Genomic DNA, 25,447 nt, shown 5'->3' with positions numbered 1-25,447 from the left:
CGCTCTGGGCCTTCCTCGGGGCCGCCGTCGGGCTCGGGGCCGCGGGCCGCCTTCTTCACCTCCACGAAGGCGCTGCGCTTGGCCTCCCCTGTCTCCGGGCTGGGCGGCGCGAAGAGGCGGCCGCCCTCCTCCAGCCCGCAGTAGGAGCCGGCGGCGCGGTACTGCTGCTGCGGGGCGCAGCCCGGCTCCTCCTTGGGCGCCGCCGGCAGCCCCGGCCGCTCCGCCGGGAAGCGGCCCCGCGCCGCGCCGGGCCCGCGATCCTCCTCATCGGGGAACCGCCTCTTCGCCTTCCCGGCCGCCGCCTCGGGGCCGCCCTCGCCAGGCGTCGGCCGCCCCGGGGACCCGCCGCGCCCGCCGCGGGAATTCTCCAGCTCCCGCGCCAGGTTGTGGAAGTCCGTGGAGGGCTTGGTGCTGGCGGTGGGGCCACCGTCGGGACCGGGAAAGGGGTGGTGCGGCGGCCCGCCGGGCTTCCCGAACTTGCCGGGCTCCTGCTCCTTGCCGGCGACGTCCTTGCCGCCGGCAGCCTCGGCGGCGGGGCCGGTGTCGGGGCCGTGCAGCCTCTTGGGGCAGCGGAACCGGAGGTGTGCGGCGAAGGGCAGCTCGAACTGGAAGCGCTGGCTGCACTCGGGGCAGGCGAAGGGCGGCGAGCCTGCGGCAGGAGGGAGCACCGTCAGCCGGGGCCGCTGACGTGGTATCCCCGGAGAGTTCGGGGAACAGGGGCGCGGGGTCCCCAAAGCCGACAACCGACCCCGAACCCCCCGGCGGCCGCGCGGGGCACTCACCGTTAGTGCGGGCAGGGGCCCGGGCCGGTCCGAGCAGCAGCAGCTCGGTGAGCTCCTTCCCGTACCACACCAGCAGCTCCTCGTCCTTAGCGATGCGGCGCAGAGAGCGGTAGAAGAGCTGCCCGCTCTTGATGTAGGCCTCCAGGTTCTGCTCCTCCCGTTCCCGGGCCGACTGCACCAGCCGCAGCCACATCAGCCCCTCGGACGAGCCGTTCGCCGCCGACGTGTCCACCTGAAACCCCACGTTAATCCACCAGACCGACAGACCGACCGACCGACCGACGGGACGGGGACGGGCAGCAGCAGGAGGGGCGGTGGCGCGGCTCTGCCCTCGGGGACAGCCTCCCGGCGGCGGGGGGTCCCCCGGCCGAGCTGCGCTCCGCGGCGGGGACGCTCTCGGGCACCGGCCGACGTGGCGAGCGGCTGAGCCCGGAGACGAGCGGCTCTTACCCGGAATATGTAGGGGACGGTGCGCTTATCGGTGGACTTGAGGGCGATAAAGGCGATGCTGTCGTAGAGGGACGTGTGGCTCAGGACGCAGGGGCCGAAAATGGCATTTTCCGGGATGTCGCAGGTGGTGTAAACGCTGGTGAAAATGTCAGTCAAGCACTGCTGGACCGTCTTGGCGTCCCCGTCCCATATTCCCCGCTGGACGCCGGCGTCCTCCATCCCTGCGGACAGAGAGAGGGACAGAGCAGGGCCGTTACCGCAGCAGGTCCCGCTCAGCGGTGCACCGGGATGCGCCGGAAAACAAATTAAAATTAACTTGAATTGTTAAATAAAAAAATCAAGAAAAAATCCAAAAAAATTTAAAAAAAAAAAAAAGGTAGGCGAGCAGTTTCTCCGGGCTGAAATATAAAAAAAAAATAAAGCAGGCGAGGAGCTGCGAGCGGAGGCAAAGTGCAGGGACGCTGCCGCGATGATATACTGTTTCAGCGGTCGCGGCGGAGCCGGCTCCGGGCAGAGACCCGGGAGTCCCACCGGCCGGGTCCTGTCCCGAGCGGGCGCCGGGCACCGAGCGGCGGCGGATCTCCGGGAACCCCCGGAGCCGGGCCGGGCTGCGTGCTGCGCCGGGGGAGCGGGTGGGTTCCAGTGGCTTGTCATTGTCGCCGATTGCGTGTCAGCTCACCTCCCGCTCCGCGCGACAAGGGGAACGTATGGCTGCTCATTACCATAATCCAGCACTTTCCCTCCGAGACTTTAATTAAAAGCAGCAAGCAGAGGTAATTATTTTTACCTCGACACGCTTATTTATGGTGCAGGGAGAGCCCCGGCTGCCGTGCGGTACGGAGGGAGGGATCCGGGCGGCGGGCAGCTGGTGGGGCGCGGACAGCGGGCAGGGAGCGGGGCCGGGGAGGGAACATCGCGCCCGGCTGCGGTGCCCTCGCCCTTCCCGACCCGATTAGCGCACGGCTGCCTCTACCCGCCCCATCTGGCATCGAAATCCGTCATTTGGGGCTGGCTCGGGAAAAGACCGGTGCTCCTCCCGGTGCGCCTGCTGACGGCCGCCGCCGCTCGCGCCGGACACGGCCCCGCCGAGCCGCCGGTCCCTCGATTTCGGGGTAAAACCGGATCACCGCCACCCCGGGAACTTCGCCCCCTGGAGCGGCGGCGGGGGGGTCCCGGGCCCTCCCCGAGAACGAGGGCCGCGGACAGGGGGCTCTGGCCGCCTCCCCGCCGCCCTCCCCGTTCCGCCGCTGCCCGGCGCATCCCTTCCCCGAAGGGATGATTTCGCCAAACGAAACCACCGGCACCGAGCGGCCCCCGCCGAACTTTCCCCTCGGCGCCGGTGGGCCCCGTACGGATCCCCGCGGCGCCGCATCCCCCCGGTCGCCCGGACCGCCCCCGGCCCCGCGGCGCTGTCTCCCCTGGCCGCCCTTTGTCCGGGCCGGGCGGCGCCGGGGCCGCTCCCGGAGGCTCGGCCGCCGGGCTCCACAGCTCGGGCAGGGCCCCGCACCCCGGGCAGGGCCGCCGGCAGCACGGCCATCCCCGGCATTGTTCCCGCTCCGGGGCGGCGAGGCGCGGGGGACGGCGGGGCCCCTCCGCCGGTACTCACCAGGGACGGTGGGGATAATCCTCGCCCCGACAGTGGCACAAAGGCGGCTCCGGGCTGGCTGCCCCGGGCTCTCAGCGCCGCTCCATGCCGGGCCGGGCCGGGCGGGCGGCGGAGCGGGAGGCGCGCGGTGCAGACGGACCCGGTGCAGTGAGGGGCTGGCACGCAGACACACACTTTTTGTTTGCTGCACATAATCTGCCCAATGACGCGTGACAGCCCACGTCCCTCCCGTTAACCCCTTCGGGGCTGCCCGCTCGCCGCCCGCTCGCCCGCCCGCCCCTCACCTGGCCCCGCTTCCACCGGGCACCTGCGGCGAAGGGGATGGGGAACAGGGGCGCGCCCCCGCCAACGGCTCTCTCCCGGGGCAGCGGGCGGGTTTGGGGCCGCCCCTCCGCTCCGGCCCGGCGGGGGTGTGGGGCGGGGAACGGGGGGGCCCGACGGCCGCTCCGCCCGGCGCCGGGATCCCGGCGGCGCCCGCCCGCTTTGCCCCTGCACCTGCCTTATAGGAGCATCTCGGACACTCAGTAAAAGCCCTCCTCGGCAGGACGCAGGCGAGCGGGGATGCCCGTGCCATGCCCGCGCCCCGGCCCGCGGAGCGGCCCTCCCGCGCTGTCGGCGCCCGGCGGAGGCCCGGCGTGCGGGGAACCGGCAGCCCCGCGCTCCCCGCCGGAGCCCGGTCCCCACTGGAGCGGGGGACACCTGGCTGGAGCCCCCGCCCATTCCTCGCCTTTCCAGAGCGTGGGGCGCCCCCGGGCTCGCACCCCCGCACACGCGGGGCTTCCACGTTCACCGACACGCGCACAGATTCGGGGAGCAGAAGCATCCGCAGATGCTCTATGCCGAAATAAGAGGGTCACCGCACGGAAAAGTGTTTACCGGTCCCTCCCTTTTCGCCGTCATTTCAGGCACAAAACAGATTTAAAAAAATGGAATTTAAAGCCTTTCTTTAAACTAAACAAAAGGAGAGACAAAGCGTTTTCCAGGGCGAACGGAGCGAGGTTTGCAATCAGAGAGTGGGCTGATGTTTGGCTCTCAAATTCACTTATCCTCCCCGTAATTACGATTTTCCTTGCATTAGGATTAAAGGCTGCATATAATATGCTTTCAACATTAATCTTATTAATTCGACAAAACGCAGCGTCTCCTAAAACGGAGATTGTCATAACATTAAAAATATGGGAGTCTAAAAATTTGAATCTCAATTCCTGCTTCAAATGTGGGGATTTTTTTTCCTATTCATCTTTCTTTTTTTTTTGTTTGTTTGTCCTTTTTTTTTTTTTTTTTTTTTTTGAGGCTGCAGCTCTCGCTGTGAGATATAAATTGTCCGAATGACTGTCGTTAGTAGGGGGAAAGAAAACCAACGCGTTATTTTTATTCTCGAGAATTTTAAGAGACACCACGGCACATAAACGATCTCGAAATCGCTTCGGCATGATCTCGGCTACCGAAATTCCCCGTGACTGGAAAGGACCGCGTCGGCATTTCTGAGCATTTATCCAGCCTCGGATGCCACCCTAAAAGTGGATCCCAGGGAACGGCGTCCCTCGCCCTGCAGAACAGCACTGGGATGGACGCGAGCTCTTTCCTTTGGAGTTTCTGCTGCGAGGTGCTCCGGCCGGGAGCGCCCACCGCAAATCCGCAAAGCCCGGCGCCCCGCAGAGTCCGGTGCCGGCGGCGCTCCCCCGGCCTCACTAAAAAGCCGCACCGGGATTTTTGGGGGACACGGCCCAGGTGCGCCGGGCCCGATCCAGCCCCAGCCGCGCTGCCAGCGGGTGCGGTGTCACCCTGTGGGGCCGTGTGATTACTGCCCGCCGCCTCCCGGCTGCCACACGCTCCTATCTCGGTACATCCATGCATTTTCTATCTGCTTCTTCTTCCAGAAAATCTCCCGCGGAGAGCTAAGGGCGACCCGGGCTGAGGAGCTCCGGCCGCCTTCCCACAGACCCCGGCAGCCGGCAGCCCCTCGCTGCTCCCCGCTGCTCTCAGCCCCCCAAAAGCGCAGCTCCAGCCCCGACGAGCCCCTGGCAATGGCACCGGCACGGTACAACCGGCTCCCGGGCAAGGGGAGGCCCAGGGAGCAGCCGGGCAGGACGGAGACCTGGGCTCGGAAGGGGTCGGGCTGGCGAACCTGATTCCCACGGACACCCGGCATCCAGCCCCGGGGGGGCGGCCCAGGGTCCTCTGCTCCCCGGCTGGGGGGATGGCTGCAAGGGACAAGAGCACTTGCTCCTCAGCAGCGTCAGCCTTCTCTTTCCTCCCTGGGCTTCTCCCAGAAAGACGAAAGGGGCCAAGGAGGCTGCTCAGCCTGTGCTCAGAAACACTACTGCATCCCTTGGGAAATGCTTCCTGAGTTGTGACATGCATCAGGCCTACGGATGTGTGCTTACTCCTCTGAGGAGACACATACACAGCTGAGAGTCAGCTCCCAGGTGACTGATATAAAGTCACCTGTAAAATAAAATCACTGAGAGAATACACAAGTTCCCAGAAGTGCATGAGCCCAGCCACACTCGCTCCCACCATGCCAGGGGACCATGGGGAGGAGGCAGGAAGGGATGCCCAAAGTTGCCTTGCTGCCCTCTCTGCCCACTGCTACCAGAAAAAGGGCCAGCTGTGGTCCCAGGGGGAGCCACACCAGGTGGAATGGAAAAGCCACTCGAAAACAAATGCAGAGCCACAAGCTTTCCTAGTGCCTGGAGAAATGCAGACAGAACAGTTCCCTTCCCTGGAGATAGACAGGCCTCTGTAGTGGAAATAAATCGGAGGCCTCAGCTAAACCACAAACCATCCTTTCTGCATGCCACTAGGCTCACAAACGGTGCCTTTTCTGGGGAAGCCCTATGCCAGGGTGCCAGCGGTGTCACCACCATGCTGCAGACCAGCATACGGCGTACAGAGCATTGTGCTTCTCTCACCAGTAATCCTGCCAAGCAGCACATGGATCCCACCGGGAATCCTCAGCCCCACAACCAGATGGATATGTCCCTACCACCAGGCCCTCACCAGGGCTGAGGCGCATCAGCAATGTCCTGTCCTGTTTCCAGCTCAGCTCCCAAACACACCTATGGTCCCTGTCCCTTCCTATTCCCTTCGACCCTTCAGCTGCACCTCACTGATATGGTGCCTGGGACTCCCAGGTCAAGTCACTGCCACGCCACAAAACACAAATCCTTAAAAAGGGCCAGACATCAGCTTCACCTATGGCTCACCCCAAGCAGCAAGTGCTCCTGCTCCCCAGGAACCCCAGTGAGACCCCATATACCTTCCCCACCTGCTTTCTCGCGATTCAGACACCACGGGCACCTTGGCTGTTTCTTCAGCCCTGATGATGCTCAAACTTCCCCTGTACTTCCTTCCGAGCAAGCGCAGAGTCTAGTGAGAAATATTAATTTGTGTATTCACCAAAGGGTCACAGAAATTTTTTTATAGCTGACCAAAACCCAGACCATTGAATATACTACAGGTGGCTGGTTAAATGGCTCATACATAGCCCCATATCACTGCTGACTTTCTGTCCCAAAATGATTTTCTCAGCTTTCTGCTTCTCCTCCTTACTTGGCCTGACAGCAGCAGCACCAAGATTTAAAACCCGGAAAGCTTTCACCTAGCTTCACCTTCCTTCAAATGTTTAACAGCCTGATAGAGGACGTGATAGGCTACGAGGGACAAAAAAGGGAGAAATAAAAGGGGGGAACCCCTGCATGACTGAAATCTACTTCAGCCTCCTGTACACCCTCGGGCCTTCCTGTCCCCGTATGCCACCACTAGCATCCCACGCTGGGGCAGAGCCCACCCCACCACACGGCCCCTGGTCGTGCTTTGGCATGAGGCCAGGCAGAAGCCACAAGCTGATGGGGGACACACTGCAGTTGGGGGACGTGTCAGAGGGCTGTCCCTGGGGGGTCAGTCCCACAGCCCCCGGCCCAGCACTGCCCAGCATGGGGTGCAGTGGGGTCAGGCAGTGCTGGGCTCCCTTTCCTTCAGGAGCCCTGAGTTCGGCAAAGAGCTGTGGCCTGGATGTCTCTCTGGTGGCGTCACGGCCTCCGTGCTGTCGGGTCTATGAGGATGTCACTCACAACTCCCCACCAGACCCTGGGTGGCCGCTGTCCGAGTTACACATGGACAAGCCTTGGCAGGAGCTGGCTGCCCAAGCTGCTCTGACTGTCAGGTGGATGTTCCCCATCTGGGGATGGCGTTTTTCTGCGCTGCCTGGGGGCTGTAAAGGCCTCGGATGCTCCAGTGAGTGATAGTCCCTGAAGTTTGCAAAGGTTTGCTAAACCCTGGCGCAGAGGGGGTGGGGAGAGCTGTGAAAGGACAGACAGACGGGGCCAGGGGGAGGGAAAAAAGAAAGATGCTGAGGATTTCAGATCTGGCTCTGCAACAGCAACTTGACGTGGGGTGTGTGAAGGAGCCTGAAACTTAAAAAGATTTATTTTCTGTAGTCATAAATCTCATCCCGTTGTTCCTCTGACCAACCAAGCATGATAAAGTCCTTTTCCATAAAGTATTCAGTATTAAAGCCACAAAGCTCACCCAATCAGTAGCCATCTGCTTCTCCCATAACTGCTGCTCCAGAAGCAGGGAAAAGCAGCCAGAAGAGAAAGGGCACCACTGTTACGGCTCCAGGACAAATGAGGAGGCACTGAATAGCAGCCGAAACCTTTGGTTTGCCTTGTATATCTGTATCTATAGAGACAGAAGAAGAAAGGAAGCATTATATTGATACAACAATCGTAAAACAAAAAAAGGAAGAGGCATCTAAAGGGCAATACAGCGGGCATCAGAGGGCCCCGCGGGGAGGGATGCTCGCAGATTCGTACAGACATTTAATTGCTTTGCAATTGAAAGATAAAGAGGCCGAGGGAAAAAAACGGGGAGCACGGCAAAGCGACCTGCGTTACACGGTGCATCGGCGCCCGAGCTCACGCAGCCAGCGAGTCGGAGCGTTCCTTATCGGGGTACGATATCCCCGGGACCGACACCCCCGCGCTCCCCCCGGCCTCATCCCGGCCCGGCTACGCAACGCTTAACTTGTTTTCCAGCCGGCTGGGAGGGAGGGACCCCCCCAACGCTCTCTCGGAGCTCCCCATCATGAAGGACGCCTCCCGCAGCCTCCCTGGCCCCCAGGCTGCCCCCCCGGAGGGTGTTTGGCGGGACCCCTCCTCCAGCGCGGGGGACTCACCGCTCCCCCCGTCGGCGCCGCTCCGGGCTGTACAGAAAAAAAGCAGCAACGGTGTCACCCCAAAAGGGACGCGGGGAGGGGGCGGCGGGAGGGTGATGGACCGGGGGCTGCAAGAGCCCCGAGGGGGTTGCAGGAGCCCAGGGCCAGGAGCGCCCTGCGAAGGGCGGCCCCCGCCCCTCCCTGCGCTCCCGCCCGCCGGGCAATTAGCGGATTAATGACCGAGTTGGCTGGTCCTTTGAGAGACGGGTGTTCGATCGGGGCTCCCACCGCACGGCCTGGGGCGTGGACATCGCCCCCAGCCCGCGGGGACACTGACAGGGATCCACGGACACCGGGCGGGATTAGCGGCGGAGGGACGGGATTAGCGGCCGCCCGCGCTGCTGCCGCTCTCCGGGATTACGCCGGGATTAGGAGGCGGCCCCGTCCCCGCTCCCCCGCCGGGCAGGGTGGGAGGGGGAGCCCCGGGAGCTCAGTTCGGGGTGCCCGGGGGGGCCGTGTCCCCCTGTCCCCACGCTCTACTCGGCGCATGCTGCTTCCCTCCGATGGAGGGCAGGAGAGGAAAGACGAAGCCCGGGATGCTGCCGACGGCGAGTTGCAGGTGCCGGGCACCTGCCCGCAGCCATCCCGGCTCCCGGGAGGCGCTGAGCCCCCTGCTCGGCCCCCCATCCCCCGGCACGGCAGGAGCCTGGAGAGACCAGGAGGAGCCAGAGCTAGAAGCACAGGGGACAAAAGAAAAAGGGTGGTGGGTTTTTCATTTAAGAATCCCTGGCACGTGAGGGAGAACAACACAAATAAGATTGACGCACCGATAAAACCAGGGGTGAGGAGTGAGACACGGATGTGCTTCCCTCCCTCCCACAGGTTTGGTTTCTCTCGCAGAGCACGAGTGGGACCGAACACTGCGTTGTAGGCACAAGTCACTCTGTGGCTTTTCCCAAGCACCATCATGTCCAGCAGCCCTGTATTATGTCAAAAATCTGGCATGGCAGGCAGTGGCACATCTGTTAGGTGTGGATGACATTCATTAGCCAAGGTTCTCTGCTAAACGGCCTGCCAGAGCCTCAGCAGTGCTGCCCAATGCCAGTCACTCATCTGCTGCCAGCTCAAAGGCAATCCTGCTTCAGGAATGGCTTCTTTCCATGCTGGCAGGAGAAACAGAGGAAACAATGCATTCAGATGTTTGGGATGTGAGCGGGGTTGGACATGGGAGCGGCAAGCAGATGTAGCAGGAGAGGAGATGAAGTTGTGAAGTGTCATTTAATAATTGCAGCACATGGGAGATGTGCTGGTGAGCCGAGGTTTGGGAGGGGAAAGCAAGAACCCCTTTTCAAACCGCAGATCAGACAGTGGTGGATGCTTTTTGGAAAGGAAAGGTAATGAGGCTAATGCAGCAAATAACCTCGCTGTGCCCATGTGAAGGACACACACACCAGCCTGGGGACACTAATGCCAGGGCAGCCAGAAAAACCACCCAGGCCAGGGGAAGGAGGTGTGCTGATCTGCTTGATGGTCACCCTGGCTCAGGTGTCCTTCCCCTCTGGGGGTCTACCTGCTGCAGCCTGGACAGCTGCCCTGCTCGTGACGTAGTGGGCTCAGTGCTGGTCATGACAGCTTGGTTCACAGCCCAGAGGGGCAGCTGCAAACCTGGGGCAGGCAGGGCACTCACCACGCTCTTCTGAGAGTGCTGTGGTAGCCAGAGGTGGAGGGAAGGAACACCTGTTTGGCACTGCTACGAACATCAATCTCTGGGAAGAGAGGCTCTGTTTTCCTCTGCTCAGAGGCCCTGTGAAGGTCCTTGTTCCTACAAAGGAATTAAAACACCTTGAGATGAGATGGATGTAAAGATGTTAATCTTCCCCTCTTGTTACTTCAATTATTTTACAACCACCTAATGAGGTTTAAATTTGAGCCACTATTTGGTTTCCAGTGAACCTGTGAAGCAACCTCAAATAAGTGCTCAGTAAAAGCTCTCCTCAGCCCTGCCTTCCTTCAGCTTCCACTCCAACTTCTATTTCTGTTTACCTCCATTCACTTAAGTAGCGGTTCATAAAATGTGAGATGCTACCTACACATGCACGCAGTCTTTGCCTCTCAGATAATTCCTGTGACAGCCTCAGTATCTTAAATCTTCCACTACTTTTGCTCACGCTGTCAAAGACCACCAGCAGCTCACAGTGCTCTTCCTGCTTCTTTCAGCCAGGCAGGGAATTACAGGTTTTTCCCCCAGCACTGGTCTCTCTGCAATTACCTGTCCTGTTAAATCCCCACATACACCTTCCTGAAGCCCCTCAAGAGCCCTGCAGCTACTTGTCCCCCCCCGGCCAGCACACTGTTCCATGGTAGTGTCCATCTCCAACACCACATGTGCTCTGCCCAAGGCTGATGGGACACTCTTCCCACAGGCAGTGGCTCCCCCGACATCCCCTGCCCAGCCATCTGCGGCACAGCTCAGCTGTGAGCCCTTTCCTTCTGCTCCCACCTCCCCGGGAAGTCGTTCTGCTCCGGCTGCATTCCGGGCTGAGCCTTATCCACCTTCTGTTTCTGCACTGGGTTTGTCTCTGTTCTGATTAGTTGGTTGGCCTCAATCGAGTAATGTCTGCAAATTATATTTCCCCAATTTCCTACTTTACGTGGTTTGACACTTGCTGTACCACACACACCAACACACTCCTGGCAGGGACTCTGTGAATCTCACAACCTTCCATCCTCAGACACTGGAACTGGGTGGCTTTAAGAGCAGAAACCAAATCAAGAGGCAGAGATGTGATGCTTCTCCCCTCTCTCCAAACATTATACCTTCACTTAAATACACGAGTAATCCCATTGGATCTACTCTGGTGCTTAAAGTTAAGCCTATTAAGTGTTCACGGGGCAGTGGTCTGCACACAGAGGAGCCAGAAGAGAGGAGAAAGGGGAAAGCAGGGCGCTGCTCCGGCGGGGAGACATGGTGGTAGCAAACACCTCCCTACTCTCCTTCCCCTCAGGGCCACCTCCTCCTTCGGCTGCTCCTGACAGCCCCGGCAGCAGGCTCCCTTCAGGGTTTGGCACTGCCACTGACATCAGCGATGTGAGGGTAGTAATGGTAAGGGCTGGCAGAACAGAGGGGGAAAACGTGCTTTAAAAGCTCCTGTCAACACAAAAGCCTGAATTAATTTTCTAATTCTGGTGGTTACTGCGTTGGAAACTTTGTTTCATTCTGTTTTCAAGGTGTTTCTCACATGACTCATTGTATTCATTGTCACTATTTTCAGACAATGAAGCAGGAGAGAGCAGAGTTATCGCTGCTCCTATGAGGAGGGTTTTTGTAGGAAAGCACTCATGCACGTGTTTCCTTTGCTCTCCAAGGATTTCAAGCACGTACTTAAATTTAAGCCTAAGTGCTTTTTGGAACAGGGAGCATCTCTTAGAACGGGGACTTGATTCAAAACCTGCATGTCCACAGAGCTCTGGCTCTTGACTCTTTGCTTCAAGCACTGAAAAACCTCCTGCCTCGGCTGCACAAAGCCATGTCCCATCCTTTCATGCATTTCTTGGCACGTGCACATTCTAATTCCCAACACCACCCTTTCTTCCCCTTTTCTTAGCTGGCTTTTCTCTGGGCGCAATGCATTATGTTTTCCTCTATGTACTACTCCATACTGCTTGCACAATGTTTTGCATGATCTAATATTCTTTGTTCAAAACTGCAAAAAAATCTAAATAAAGACTATAGCGTGTCGCATCAGTATAGGCATCAGCTAACGTTTTCCACGGCATATGGTACTTCAGAAGCCATATGTACCACTGTTTAGTGATTCTGGCAAAGAGGCACAGAATAGTGAAATCCAACTGCCAGGATTTCTGAAAACAAATATGTAAATGCTCCAGTGCTTTTGTTATTCATAACATACCTCTAACACAGCACATACAATATGCTGTTCATTCTGTAACGAGTATACTACTAAACTATATTTGCTTCAGTTCTCATTTTAAAAGATTTTTTTTTTCTTCTGTATATGATTCTGCCATCCTCTCTATCAAAATCAATTTAAATTGCAATTTAGAAAAGGCATTTTGTCTATTTTCAAGGATACACTTTTGGGGTGACTGTGTACCTACAAAACAGTCTCACATCAGAACAAAGACAAACCTTATCTGAGCAGCCCGAGAGTGCCCATTCTAACTAGTGGAATGAAAGCAAGGAAGGGAAGTGCATTTAACCAGATCAGTTGTGCAGAGTGAAGCCTGTTTGGCCAGGAATAACCTCCGGGGGAACACGGGTGGGTTGGCCCCACTCACAGGCTGATGCAAATCAAGCAGGCTGACAAAGCTTTTGGGAACAGGTCCTAGGAAACAATAGTTGTGGAGGAAACAGATGATTTCAGACACGTGGTCCAAGGTGGACAGCAGCTGCCAAGCTCTGACCTGAGCTGGGATCAGTCCCAGTGAGCCAAGGCTCTGCCAGTGGCCAGGGACAACGGATTTGGTCCGTGGCTGGGGGCTTGTCCCCAGAGAGGCTGGCAGCACTGAGGCCAGAGTGTCAGGGCAGTGCACAGAGCTCACATGCAGCACTGTGCACCACTAAGGCTTCAGACCCCATTGGAGAAAGCAGGAGCCCTCCTTCCAGAGCCAGCACCGGCACGTAAACAGGAATCAACACTCAATCCCATTAACCATCTCTGGCAGCGCTACTCCGGGTGCTCCTCTCATCCGCAGAGAGCCTGTCATCTCCGCCTGGGATCTTGCTGTGATGAAGGATTTCAAAATGTTGCTGTTTAACATTCAGCCTTGCCATTCACAACAAACATTTTAACATTCCCTGTTGCCACCATTGCCTCTGTCTTTCGGTTTATCAGTGTACAAGGAGACTGAAATTCTGGGAGTGATCAAACATGTTCACGAGTTGCTCTGCAGCTCGCTCCCACCTTGGAAGTGGTACTGTTGTACATCACCAGGGCCAGCGCTCAGCATCCCATGGCTCTCAGTGACACCAAAAGACCAGGTAAACCTCAGGAGGAAAGGACAAATAGGAATGCCTCGGAGAAACATTTGCATTTTCAGTCTATTGCTTTTGTAATTGACACTGTTAAAACCAGCAAACCCGTGACTTCCTGAACACCTTCCCGGCAAAATCTCTACAAGGACCTGAAAAAATTCAGCCATGTCCAGATATGACAGCGTTATTCAAGACACACAGATGCCTTTTTCCCAAGAGATCAAGGACTGCTGCTCCTTTCTTTGCCAGTCTTACACTGCAGCATCCCATTTCAGCAAGCACAACCTCCCTCACGGGCATCTCGTTCCCAGCACAGCCTCTGCTTGACTCTCTACCTGTGCACATCAGACCTGCTCATTACTTCCTATCTCCTGCCAGCCCCCACTGCAAACCATTTGGGTGCTCAAGTACCTCCTTTTTGGTAGGTTTTTCCTTCTGCAACAGGAACCGGGATCCCACTTTGCTCCTCTGAAGCTACAGAAATACTCCGTTAAAAAGTTTAAGCCAGAGCTCTGCATGCAGCCAGGTCTTTCATCTAGAAACACTTGGGATTTTTCTATTCTATTTCAAAAAGAAAACCTTAAAATAAGCCTTTATGTTTTCCTACTTTCACAGGTCCTTCAGCCAGAGCAGTTTCTTCCTATTCTGTTCTAGCCAGCAGGTGATAAAGAGTTGCCATAAGAAATGTTGGCTTTGAGTCCAAGTGCCAGGATTAGAAAAAGAGACAATTAGAAAGTGAAAAGTGGCAAAAAGCTCCTAAGAAGCCAAAAATAAAAGAACAAACAAACATACAATCTGGCTATCAAAAAAAAGCCACATTTTTCCCTTACTGCAGTAAAAGTCAATGCTACAGCAATCACAGAGTATTTTGAAAGATAAGAAGTCATGGGGAGAGGGAAAACCAGCCCAACAGGGTCAAAAAGCTGGGGACAGCCCTGGGTTTTCCCACCTGATGGGGCTGACAAAGGAGGGGACAGGGAAAGCCAAATGCCTCTCACTGTGCTGACAGGACATTGCACTGATCCTGCAGCCACAGGCTAAGACAAACTACCCTGAGGGAAGGGAGCCAAAAGAAGAGCCCGTTGATTGAGCAGGTTCATGTGCACCAGCGTTTATGGCAGAGCAAAGGTCAGTCTTGTATTACCTCTTGTGAATCCCTCTTGAACGAGCAGGCTGGGGATTTAATGGGCTAAGGACCAAGATTTATCGACATACCAGGGATTGCTGGCCCTAACTTTTAACCTGCTGGTAGAGGTGGGGGGGGTTTCATTAAGTGGGGGCTATACATGGAGTAGTTGCTGGCTCAGGCCAAGAGTAAATGTGATCTCCTCTCACAGAACTTGCCACCGTGTTAGAGACACCAGACTATTTTCTCTCAGCACAAAAGTCAGCAGAAAGCCCTCACCTGGAACTGTTGGAGCAGCTGAGGGCACAGAGGGGATGGTGAGGGGAAATCTGGAAGGGGTACTGTTGTACTTCTGCACTGCTCATCACATCTGTGAGCTCTAGATTGGCAGAGAAAACCCAAACCCATGCTAATCAAGACAGCAGGTACTCCTCTCCAATGGCACCCCCTCTCTGGAGCCATGAACACCCACCGACCCTGACAGGACAGACCCCTCTCCAGGGCCATGCACAGCTCCCATCTGCAGTCTCCCCATCCCACCACAAAATCTGGCCTGTTTTAAGGGAGAGCAGTGCTCATGTGGGATATAACACCCTCAATAGGCTCATTCCTCTCCTAAACCCCACCCCTTTCTTGCACAGCAACCATGGCTTCAGGAGAGAGAACAACCTGAGCAGTTCTATATTTAGAATAACACATCCTTACACCTCTCCTGCTACCTATTTTCATTGAGGTCCACACCTCTGCACCCTGGTCCCTCCACCTGGAGCATCACCTCTGGCTGCCTGTACATGAGCTGCTGCATTATTTTCCCCCTGTTCTTCCTGGGGTGTTTCTATGAACCCTGCTGCATCCGTCACACTCTTATTTTACAAGATCCAGCTCCATTGTGAAAACCTCCTGAGCTTTCCCCAGACACTTAAAAAAAAAAAAAAGCCCAAAAACCATGGACTATTTTTACATCCTTTTTTTACACTTAGGGTTCTCATGCATTCCACACTGATTCCTACCTTTTTCTTTTCCTGTTTCAAACTGAATTCCTGGTGGTGCTAGATGGGGACACAGGGGCAGTAAATTCACTCTGTTCTCCTTGGGCAAAGCTCTCAGCTGCCCTCTGCTTCCCTCTTCTTTCTGCGGGGAGAGGCAAAGATTTCTCACCTGAGAGACACCATCCCCAGGAGCTTTTATCCCCCTTTGGGGCACTTACACACCTGAACCCCTTTCAGCACCTGGGCTGCAGCAAGAACAGCTGGGAGAAACAGGGAAGAACTGAGAGAGGGATTTCCAATATGTGCTCTTGTGGAAGGAGAGAATAATTGCTCTCCTGCAGCCTGTGCCAGCACTTGTTCTTTGCCAGTTGGCAGAGGGTACCACTTCCCTTTCTGAGGAACCCTTAACATCCACCTTTCCCCCCAGGAAGGGGACCATAGAGGCTGGGGTGAGTCCTTCCAGGCAGCCAGGCATCTGCAAGGAGCTGCAGGCTTGGGAAAGAAGGAAGAACCCAGCAGAAAGAAAAGGAAGAATCCAGCTTCTGCTTCACAAACTTCTTCTAGCTGAAGGGGAGCAGCAGCACGTATCTCCTTACCTGAGGGTTCCCATGGGAACACAGAAGGGCCCTGTAACAGCAAATTTTGGAACAGGCATGTCTGCGAACAACTTCTGATATAATATTTGAGTCCTCAGATGTTCAGCCATTTGCACATACTGCACGAGGGCCTGATTTGCATAGGATTTGTATTTGTTGCTATTCACATTCGTAGGGGAACGCATACATTAGATTAATGTCATCACAGTTTATGGAGATCATCTGTGCCACAGTACCAGCTCTGGGCTCTGGCTGCAGCCTGTGCCCTGTGGCACACAGCAACCCCTCCTGCCCTGCCAGGGCCACGAGAGCTGGCACCAGGCCTGGGCACAGCCACACTGGGCCCCAGGGTGGTCCTGCTGGGCTCTCCTCTGCAGGAGGCCCTGCTAGCTTTTCCTATCAGAGAAGTTGAAAGATCATCAGAAACAACTTATTTAGGAAATATTGCTTAGCCCTCGTTCCAAAGGTGAAATTAATCGAACTATTTGGAGTTATCCTCTTATATTTGCTCGTATGATCTTACATCACACTCTCTGCTCACATCTTCAGTCCCTACATAGGGACATTCAGCTGTCAAACAGTCCGACTAGGTGGTCCCTTCCCATCTTGCATGAGCATCCCTCATGCAAAATGGGGGATGGTTATTATTGGCAAAATTATTCCCTCTCTGGTTTTCCATGGCACCTGGGTGCTCTTGTCTGCTAGACAGCTGGAAGCTGTCACTAGAGATGCTGCTCTCACAGAAGCATTGCTGGGCTCAGTCAGTGTTTGTAAAGCAGATGGAACACCTCAGAAGAAGAGCACTGCAGAAACAAAAGCTCATTTTCTGCTAGAGAATTTCTACTATTGGGCAGTACTTCCATCAGGTGACTTCATACCCCAGCGAGCCCACATGCCAGCACAGTCTCATGGTGATTTTGTTAACCTGCTTCCACCACTGAGGCCCTGCAGGTCCACTTCCCAAGGCTGGCCACTGGGCCTTTTTCCATCTCTGCGCTCCCAAATCGGACGGCACAGAGAGTATTTGGGAGCAGCGGCGATGGGGGCTCACACCCCACACTCTGGCCCTGTCACCCAGGATCTCCTGGTGGACAGACCTCTGCTCCATCCTCAAGGAGCCACACACGCCTCTTATCCTGGCATTCACTTCTGAGTCCCTCCTTGTGTGCATGATCAGTTGGATTTCCTGCAAAATCTGTCTCAATCTTGATGATGCAACCAAGAGGAAGTGGGTAGCACAAAGGAAGGGCACACATCTCCAAGTCTGTGATGACCTCACACTTACCCTGGTAACAGGCCAAGTAACACCTTCTGGCAGCTGCTCAGAGCCCCGTTATCCAGGGCATGTGCTGCCAGCCCATGCTCCAGCTACATGTACAGTCCAGCTGCTCTAATGGCTCCCTACCCAGGCACAATTCTCCCACCTTGCAGCACAGGTGCCATCCCACTGCATCCCCTGAAGCTGTTGTGGCATGGATAGCTCACCTAAGAGAAAGGATGCACCATTCTAACACGGGTTAGTAGACGCCATTTCAATATATGGCTCTTAGAAGCAAAGTCTTGAAAAGTCCTTTAATTTTCGAGAGCTTTATTCTTATTTTCCAATGGATTTATGCACTAAGAAACCTAGATGGAAACCTCAAAGTGATAATCAAACCCCTTAGATATCTCAGAAAATGTCCCCAAATGATGTAACTAACACCCTTGTGACAAACAGCTCCCTATTTTTCTTTGTGATGGCTCCTACTTCCCACCAACATCTGTCACTGTGATTATGATCTCTAATGAGCTTCTAAATTATATTGCAGCATTTTGCCTTGATGAGCTACATTCAGTAACTTTCATTCTGCAAGACATGAAACACTTCCTACAAGATGCTGAATGAAAATTCCCTCAGCATAACAGCTGAGAAACTGGTTTGTTTTTTTTTTTTCTTTTGCCTGTTTTGTTTGGGTTTTGGGTTTGTTTTTTTTTTTCCCCGGTGTTCTGTTTGGTGTTTTTAGTTACACATCTTATTTGAGGAAGTCTAGGAACTTTACAAATAAGATACAGAGCTGTGAGCCCTTCTACCTTACACTCAAAAAATCTCCAGCCAGAGACGGGGACTGTCTCTCACCACACAGTAGCAGAGACATCAAATGTTTCTGTAAGGCAGAACCGGGGGAAAAACCCAAGCCAAGGTCCCAGAGAAACTTCCCATTATTTTTATGTTGTTTTTCAGTTACAGCTGAAGGACACTTTGGGTGATTTACCCAGACACTTGGGATGTTGTACAGACTCAGTTTCCCCATGCCACCAGGACACAGAATATGCCCCACACCTCCTCATACATATTTTTTTTCCCCTGATGTTCACACTTAGTGAAACTGGAAAAGTGACTATTAACCAGCAAGGTTTGTTGCCTTGGCTGTGGTCACACATCCTTGTTAACAGATGCCCACCCTGGCTGGCAATCTCTAGGTGACTTGGATCTCTCAGATCCACGTTCCTGTTTATTCCTGAGGCAACAGCAGCCCCGCTCAGCACTCTCACTGAAACATATTCCTGACATGCACATTCAGTGTCACACCGTGCAGTGATGTCACCTGCCCATCTGGAAAAGTGTTAGACTATACTTTCAGGGATCATTTCTGTGGTTCAAGACAAGGACAGAGCAGGTAGACGTTTGTGTGTGCAGCTTGCCCTGGGGCAGGCAGCAAGGGGCTGGCTCCCTGCTGGTGACTCATCCACGCCTTTCCCTGCCACTCATTCAGGGTTTGTGACATGGCTCATGAGAGCTGTGATCAGTACAGTTTGATTTATAGTACAGGATCTATGGGGGTTATTCCTTATTTTCTGCAGATAAGGACAGGCAGTGTTGATGAGCAGTTGCCACATTTCCAGCTCAGAGTAGCTGTGCAGGTGGGACAGCACAGGATTGGCAGGGAGCTGCTGAGGGGCTTGTGCACCATCACTTGTCTGTGCCACCAGGTGAGTTGCCCAAGTGAGCACACACTGACTCATAATCGTCTCCGACTCAGGAAATGAGTTTGTTTGGGACTTAAACCACATCTTATTCGCACATCATCAGCAGGGACTGAAGCCCCTCCCTGTCCTAAGTGCTTCACTACATACGTCTTGTGCTATGGTACCATGGTATCACAAGCTATTGTGCTTCTGCTTTAACTTTGCTGAACAAAACATTTCCTTTACAAAGCCTTTTTTACAGCCAAGAGACCACAAGAATTCAACATGAACACTAAAATACTGCCCCATGGGGATGACAGTTTAGAACCACAGCTCTTTTTCTGTGACTATTACTGTATGTCAGCTGTATATGTTGCCACAAAGCAAGGCCAAATATGCCACCTTCTACATGCATATAAGCTGATCCATGAAAACATGAAGCCCTTACCAAGCCGCTTCACCTGCTCATCCCTGGGTGAAGGGACGTGACCCTTCCTACCTTTATAGGCATTTGCTGCTCTGCCAACACCGCTGCTGGAAACAGAGCCTGCAATCCCGACAACACTGCTCCACCTCCAGCCACCCTACCCGCCCAGACAGAGGAAGAGAAAAGGATAATCTTTTGGATGACAGACAGTAAGACATGAGTACAGCTCACCATATAGTACAAGTTAAACTTCTTAAGTGTGGAGAAATTGAGGAAAAAGTAATTCAGAGTCATGCAGATGTAAACACCAGTCAGATAAGATACATCCCAGATACCTCACTCCCGTCTGAGGGCCAGCACAGTCACACTGATGTACAGAAGCATTTGTCATCCAGGCAGCTGGGGGAGCAGCTCACACGAACAGGGCAAGTGAGGCTGACGTACACAGAGTCACCGGCAGGGCTCAGCTGGTAAATAACCAGGCATGGCCCTGACTCAGCCAGCAAACACTCCCACACGCATCCTTCCTGCCCTGCAGTCTGACAAGGAGCAGAACCAGGAGCTGACTGCAATAAAATCCCAACCTACCTGCTAAATGTGGTGTTTCGCTGAGCACATCCTCTAGAAGGTCTGGCTGGAGTTTGCAGGTCTGTGTACAAGTCTTCAGTAACCTGATGTTAGACAAGGCAGCGGAACACAGAACTGCAGCCGAGTGCAAGATCTGCATGGAAGAAGGGAAATCCCCCAGTGAGGTTGGAAAGTACCTCTGATGGTCCTACCTCCTGCTCGAAGCATGATCAACACCAAGTCCAGGCCAAAGTTCAGGGCTCTTACTAGTCAGGCCTTAAAACCCCTTGTGGGAGCCAACTGCACCTCTCTGGGCTGTCCTGCCCGGTCCTCAGCTCTGGCTTTGTGGTAACGAAGTTCCCCTGCATTCTGCTGCTCCTCCTCCCAGCCTCAGGCACGCAGCCAGCCCATCACCTGTCCCTGAGGATCTCTGTACCTACAGAGGACAATCCGTCCCCCAGAGAGCCCATATCTGTCCCCTTCAGTGCCTGCATGGCATCCTGGACCAGCAGGGACACTCTGAGGCTCTGCTCCTATGCTGGCCATGCCACAAGAACCTCTGAGCTGTCTGAGCCCTTCCAAGGGCTCTCCTGCCCACATCACCCTGCCCTGCATGCCCAACACCTGGAGCCTCGCTCCACAGTGCTCCTTCCCTCACTTGCTATCAAAAAGCAGAGACAGAGCCCTTCCCCAACTTCCAGGTGCCACAAGCTGCCACCCAGCCCCACTCTGGAGCCTCCACCTCTTCTCATGGCAGCACCACCTCCAGCCAGCCCTCCTCTCCTGTGTCCTGGCTCTTACCTGCAGGCAGGTCATGATAGAAGCTCCAGCAAAGGTCTGACATCTCCTCATCTGCCCCTGCTGGTGCTACACAGTCCCAACCCCTCCTTCAGCTCTTTCCTCCACAGAGCTCCACCAGGCCAGACTCCAGTCCCATATCTTCCTCCTGACAGCACCTGCTTCCCCCAGGCATATGGAGAACCAGGTATCAACGAGCTACCAAGCTCCCATTGCACATCCCTGATGTCCTGGGAACAGTATTTCTATCTCTTGCTGCCCTGCAAACCTCCACACTCTGTGCTGAGCTCCCATGCACGACCCTCTCCCACCAGCAGCATGCTGCCCAGGCGATCCCCAGGAAAAAAGAGGGGAGCCTCCAGGTACAGCCCTTATAAACACAGACCTACATTTAGGGAACAACAAACAGCTGTTGGCAGCTGCAGGTGGGCCCAGAAGCAACTTAGAGCAGTGATCCCCACCTAAGGAAAGCAGAACCTGCAGGTTCCAACTAAAGTAAATGCTCAACCAGCAAACTCCAAAATTGGGAAACCCCTCAAATCATGGGTAGAGGAAAAAAAAAGAGGAAAAAAGGGGAAGAAAAATATAAATAAAGTGTCAAAAACCATGGAAAGGAATGGTGAAAAATTGCTGAAAGAAGCACCAGTAGTAATACCAGCAAAGAAATCTTCCTGGCAAAAGAACACGGAGGAGTAGGTTTTTACGGTGAGTCCAAAATTCCTCCCCCCAAAACCAAACAAGTTCTCTAAGTGCTGGTCTTTACTGAGCACCCATATCCTTCCTGGAATGTCTCCCTAGCCCACACCTCCTCATCAGCAGGCACAATAACCTGCAAGAGGTAAAGCAAGCCGAGGAACAGACCCAAATCCCAGGGACACTTCTGGTTGGCCCTCAGTTGAATTGTGTTGGGTCAAAGCCTGGGCCAGCTGTTTGGGCACGCTGCTGCTGTGGGGCACATGGCTCTCCGGGGCTGTCACTCGCCCAGCCTTGCACGCCGGAAGAACCTGGCACAGATGACTTCATGAAACCAAATTAGGGGTCGTACACAAGAAAGGACATTGCCACAGCTCTGGTGTAATTAGGGCCCATCATCATCAAAGACAGGAAATTGGCACATCTGCTTTTTGGGCTGCTGACCCAACGGTGGCTTGGGTGTGCTGTCCTCCTGCAGCCCGCTGCTCCTCTGTAAATATTGACCTAGTTGCCCCCTAACAGTAGTACAAGCAGTTGTTTTATCATTCCTCGTTCTCCCCTGGTCCTGGGAGGACACAAGGGACTTCACAGCACAATGCCCTCTCTTCCCTCTGCAGCGGCAAAGGGGTCAGGCTGGATGGATAAACATCAGCCCCTTTTCACCCAGTGTGACCCCAAACTGAGCACAAGTGACATTTCTGCCACCACAGGGGGGTTTGAGCCTGTTCCTCTGGAGTTAATGATAAAACTGTCGCAAACTGGGTGGCTGTGGAATCATGACCTGTGCCTTTTTAAAAATTATTTTTCTCCATACACGCCTCAGAAATGTGTTGCCCCTTTTCTGGGGGGCACTGCTCTGCAGGCAGAATTCCTGCCTGCTTTATTCCTCTGCCTCCTCTGGTTGGGCCGTTGTTTCCTGACAAGACCAAAAAGGGTCACTGCAACTCTAGAGTTGTGCTAAAGTCCCAGCCCCGGTGATCCCTGGGTGCTGCTCTGAGCCGGCAGCAGCTCTTGGGCCAGAGTAGGACTTCCATGTTTTCTGTCCTGCTTTCTTTTGCTCTCCTGGCCCAAGAGGGATTTATTTTTATTCTGTGGTGGTTTGTGCCAGGGCAGGGCACCAGCCAGCAGAGAACCACACCAAAGAATAACGGATCCTGCTCCGCCTCTGCTGAAAGAGAAGTGAGTCCCAGGGATCATCCTTGGCTCCTCAGGGCAGCCAATGGGCCAGTGTGCACACAGCAGGGACATCACTCTGTATTCCCACATTTATACCTTCCCTCATCCATACTGCTAGTCTTTATGTTTCCTAGTTTTCAGAGTTGAGGGCTTTTTTCCCCCCCCTGTGTTTTCATGTGTATTTTCAGTGGGTACTGAGAATGCTTCATGACCTTGGAAAAGAAGGGTTATTCAGGAATTCTGAGCTTGCATAATTCCCAAATTTGTTTGGACAGATAGTTTCCATCTGGGTGATGCATGCAACACCACAGGGAAATGAGAGTTCCTTTGTTACTTAATGCTGTCCTTTTTATTTATTCATTTCTACACTGCTTAACAGGATGAGCACAGACATGAGGCTACAGCTGTAAAGGAAAAAGGATTTGTACCTAATCCTTCAGGAGGCAGCTCCCAAACAGGTCCTGCATGTTGTATGGGGTCCTTCTGGTTTCTCTATCTTTTTATAAAGCATGAGACTTCCATGTGTGGTTCATATCCTGTGAGGGGAGAAGAAAAATATTTTTCTGTGAGCTGCCCTAAGTCAAATTCTGTTTTAAGCTGGAATGGAAGGGTTCCCATCAGCATCACCTGACCTTGGGGTTGCACAGCTCAGGGCACCTGGAAGTGCTGGCTGGTGCCAGTGCCGTGGAGCAGGACCTCCAGCTCCCTCCTTTCACGCTGCTCCTGGATCATTTGGTAGAACAGCAATCCTGGACCTTAGTCAGAAAGGAGATTTAATTAATCAGCACTGCAGCCTCACATACAGACACACCCAGGTTTCATTTTTCCCCGACAAAATTTTGGCAATTGTTGAGCATCCTGCAGAAAGCAGGCTGGCTCACAGCTGTTGGGCAGAGGTATCCTGGACCAGAACTGGATATATCAAGCAACAAAGCCTTCCTGACCCTCTGTATTGTATGGAAAAGGCAGCCTGTGTGGCTGCCGAGCTGCTGTTTGACTCTGATCCTGAGGTCACCTCAGCACAGCAATGAGGATTTCCTCCCCCCAGACACCACCTTTCTGCTGCAGCATTCCCAGGGACCCAAGGCTGGGCCAGGCTCACAGCCAGCTTACACTGAGGGTGACTTTTGGCTCCAACTGCTCGCTCCTGAAACACACCGAGTTCGGTTTGGCACTCACACAGCCTGCCTGAGGTCTTCTCGACTGGCTTGGGCCAAAAAAAAGGTGGGAGTGGGTGGATGTTAAATGACAACATGTGTGGAGATCATCTGCAAATGCTGGAGACAAAGGAGAGAACTGTATAACCCCAAAGGTGCTGTAAGCTGTTCTGTTTACTACTTTCTCTGCAGTAAATCTTGGCAGTGTACTTGTGTTCATCTGCACATTGACCTTTCATGTGAAAAATTCTGCTTCTACTGCTGGGTTACTTTAAAGCTGTATTTATTTAAGAGTTCTGTTTTAAATGACCGAGGACAGTTACCCCATGGTCCCTCTGTTTTCCCTGTTGTCCCAGCCACCAGGGAATACTACAGCACAAGAAACCAGTGTAAAGGAGGTCCTGTAAGCTCAACTCCAGACCAACAGGTCAAGGAGTGAGGGCCACCTGTTGCTTCTCCAGATGTGGAACCAACATCCAGAGGCAGCAGGAGACTCAGTGGCAGAGGGCTGCAGCCAGCCTGGTTCCCTCCACGCAGCCAAGAGCACGAGCAGTCTCCTCCTGCTGCTGCAACACGATCTTTGTCTCGGTGCTGGCGAGCTGCTAATGCCTCATCCTGATCCTTGGATATCAGGAAGATATCAGCTCAGCTCCAGGAGGCAGCTTTCCTGAGGTTTTGTGTGCACACAGTGAGAAACGCCCATCCCGCTGGGGCCGGGCACCCTGGGCCAAGGTTTACGCAGCACTGGGATGCTGGAGGAGGCTGGGACAGAGCCAAGCATCGGCTAATGAGTTCTGGGAACTGGGAAAGGAGGCTCTGGGCCCGTGTGCGAATGAAACCAAACACAGGCAAATAGCCACGATCCATTGCCCTGTACCTCCTCTGTGCCTATCTCCCTCTCATCCAGCCATTCCAGCAAAACAGGCATGATTTATCTGCTACTTCAGCAGAAACCACAGCCTAAAAGAGGAATTCATACACTTGGAAACAAGAAAAGAGCAAACTGGCAGGAGTGGCTTGTTCCAACCAGTGGGTCACATGTGCAAGATTTCCAACATCTGGATAACGTGACACATACTCCCAGACAAGGCGAGTGCTCTCGGGGCTTGGGGAGGACTCATGCAGCTCAGAAAGCTGGAGTGCAGCTGTTTTTGGGAAGCTCAGCAAGCCTGCTCTTCTGTCTCACATGCCTCTGTGAAGAAGGAGAGGTGGCACTGCACGGCCTTTCCTTTGGTTGGGTCTTTGGCAAAGCACAGGCTGCTCTGTCCTTAATTTTTCATGTTTTGTGCATCCACAGGGACTGTAAAACACTGCTTGCTTACCCTTTGGCCTTGCTGCTCTAAGACATTAAGAACTTCATGAGCCAGATTTCTGGCTGACATAAATCACTGTTGGTCCACGGACTTTCATGAGATTTCCAACTTGCATCACACAGATGCTTGGCTTGGTGTTCGGATCTGCACAGAGAAGGCACTCTGACATGGACATGTCAGGTCAGGGCACTGTGGCTTCAGGAAACCGTCCAGAGACGGCAGGAAACGGGATGAAATCGGATGAAAGGAAGCTCTCTGGCAGGATGACTCTGACTTCTCCATCTCCTCTTGCGGAGGGAAGAGCCTCGAGATCCTTTTTGGAGCGGACGATGTGTCTGATTCACCTCCACGGCCTGTGGGAGACACATGATCCCTGTCAGGTCAGTTTCTGTTGTTGTTTTTGTTTAAAACCCCCACAATCCTGAGGTATTTGTGCACACAAACCCCGCAACACCCCGTAACATTAAATTTCTTCGGGGCTCAACCCACGGCGCACGGGGAATGCCGGCAGCGACACGAATCAAAGCGCCCCTCCCGGGCGGGGGCACGGCCCGGGCCCGCGCGCGGGATCGCCATGGCGAGCGGGGGCGGCGCGAGCACGCCCGGCCCGTCCCCCGCCCCAGGCGGCGCGAGGAGGGCGGGCCGGGCCGGGCCGGGCGATCCG

General features: G+C 54.4%; 1 protein-coding gene across 1 annotated transcript in view; it reads right to left on the bottom strand.

Annotated features, from left to right (window-relative positions):
- The window catches only part of PRDM8 (PR/SET domain 8), a 26,403-nt gene extending 1,137 nt beyond the window's left edge, over positions 1-25,266 (bottom strand). Inside the window, exons 1-10 of the mRNA XM_027668552.1 lie at positions 23,493-25,266; positions 22,946-23,068; positions 22,742-22,849; positions 19,668-19,800; positions 15,132-15,252; positions 9,687-9,821; positions 8,827-9,162; positions 1,233-1,453; positions 783-1,014; positions 6-649 (exon numbers count right to left, since the gene is read on the bottom strand). Of these exons, the coding sequence (XP_027524353.1) occupies positions 6-649; positions 783-1,014; positions 1,233-1,453; positions 8,827-8,968 (1,239 nt within the window). The 5' untranslated portion in view covers positions 8,969-9,162; positions 9,687-9,821; positions 15,132-15,252; ... (2 more) ...; positions 22,946-23,068; positions 23,493-25,266. The remainder of the gene's footprint in view (positions 1-5; positions 650-782; positions 1,015-1,232; positions 1,454-8,826; positions 9,163-9,686; positions 9,822-15,131; positions 15,253-19,667; positions 19,801-22,741; positions 22,850-22,945; positions 23,069-23,492) is intronic.
- Between the last annotated feature and the right edge of the window lie 181 nt (positions 25,267-25,447).

This window comes from Corapipo altera, unplaced genomic scaffold, assembly GCF_003945725.1.
Source record: "Corapipo altera isolate COAL_440 unplaced genomic scaffold, ASM394572v1 274, whole genome shotgun sequence".
In the NCBI taxonomy this organism is placed as follows: domain Eukaryota; kingdom Metazoa; phylum Chordata; class Aves; order Passeriformes; family Pipridae; genus Corapipo; species Corapipo altera.
This window is presented reverse-complemented; position numbering and strand designations above follow the sequence as displayed.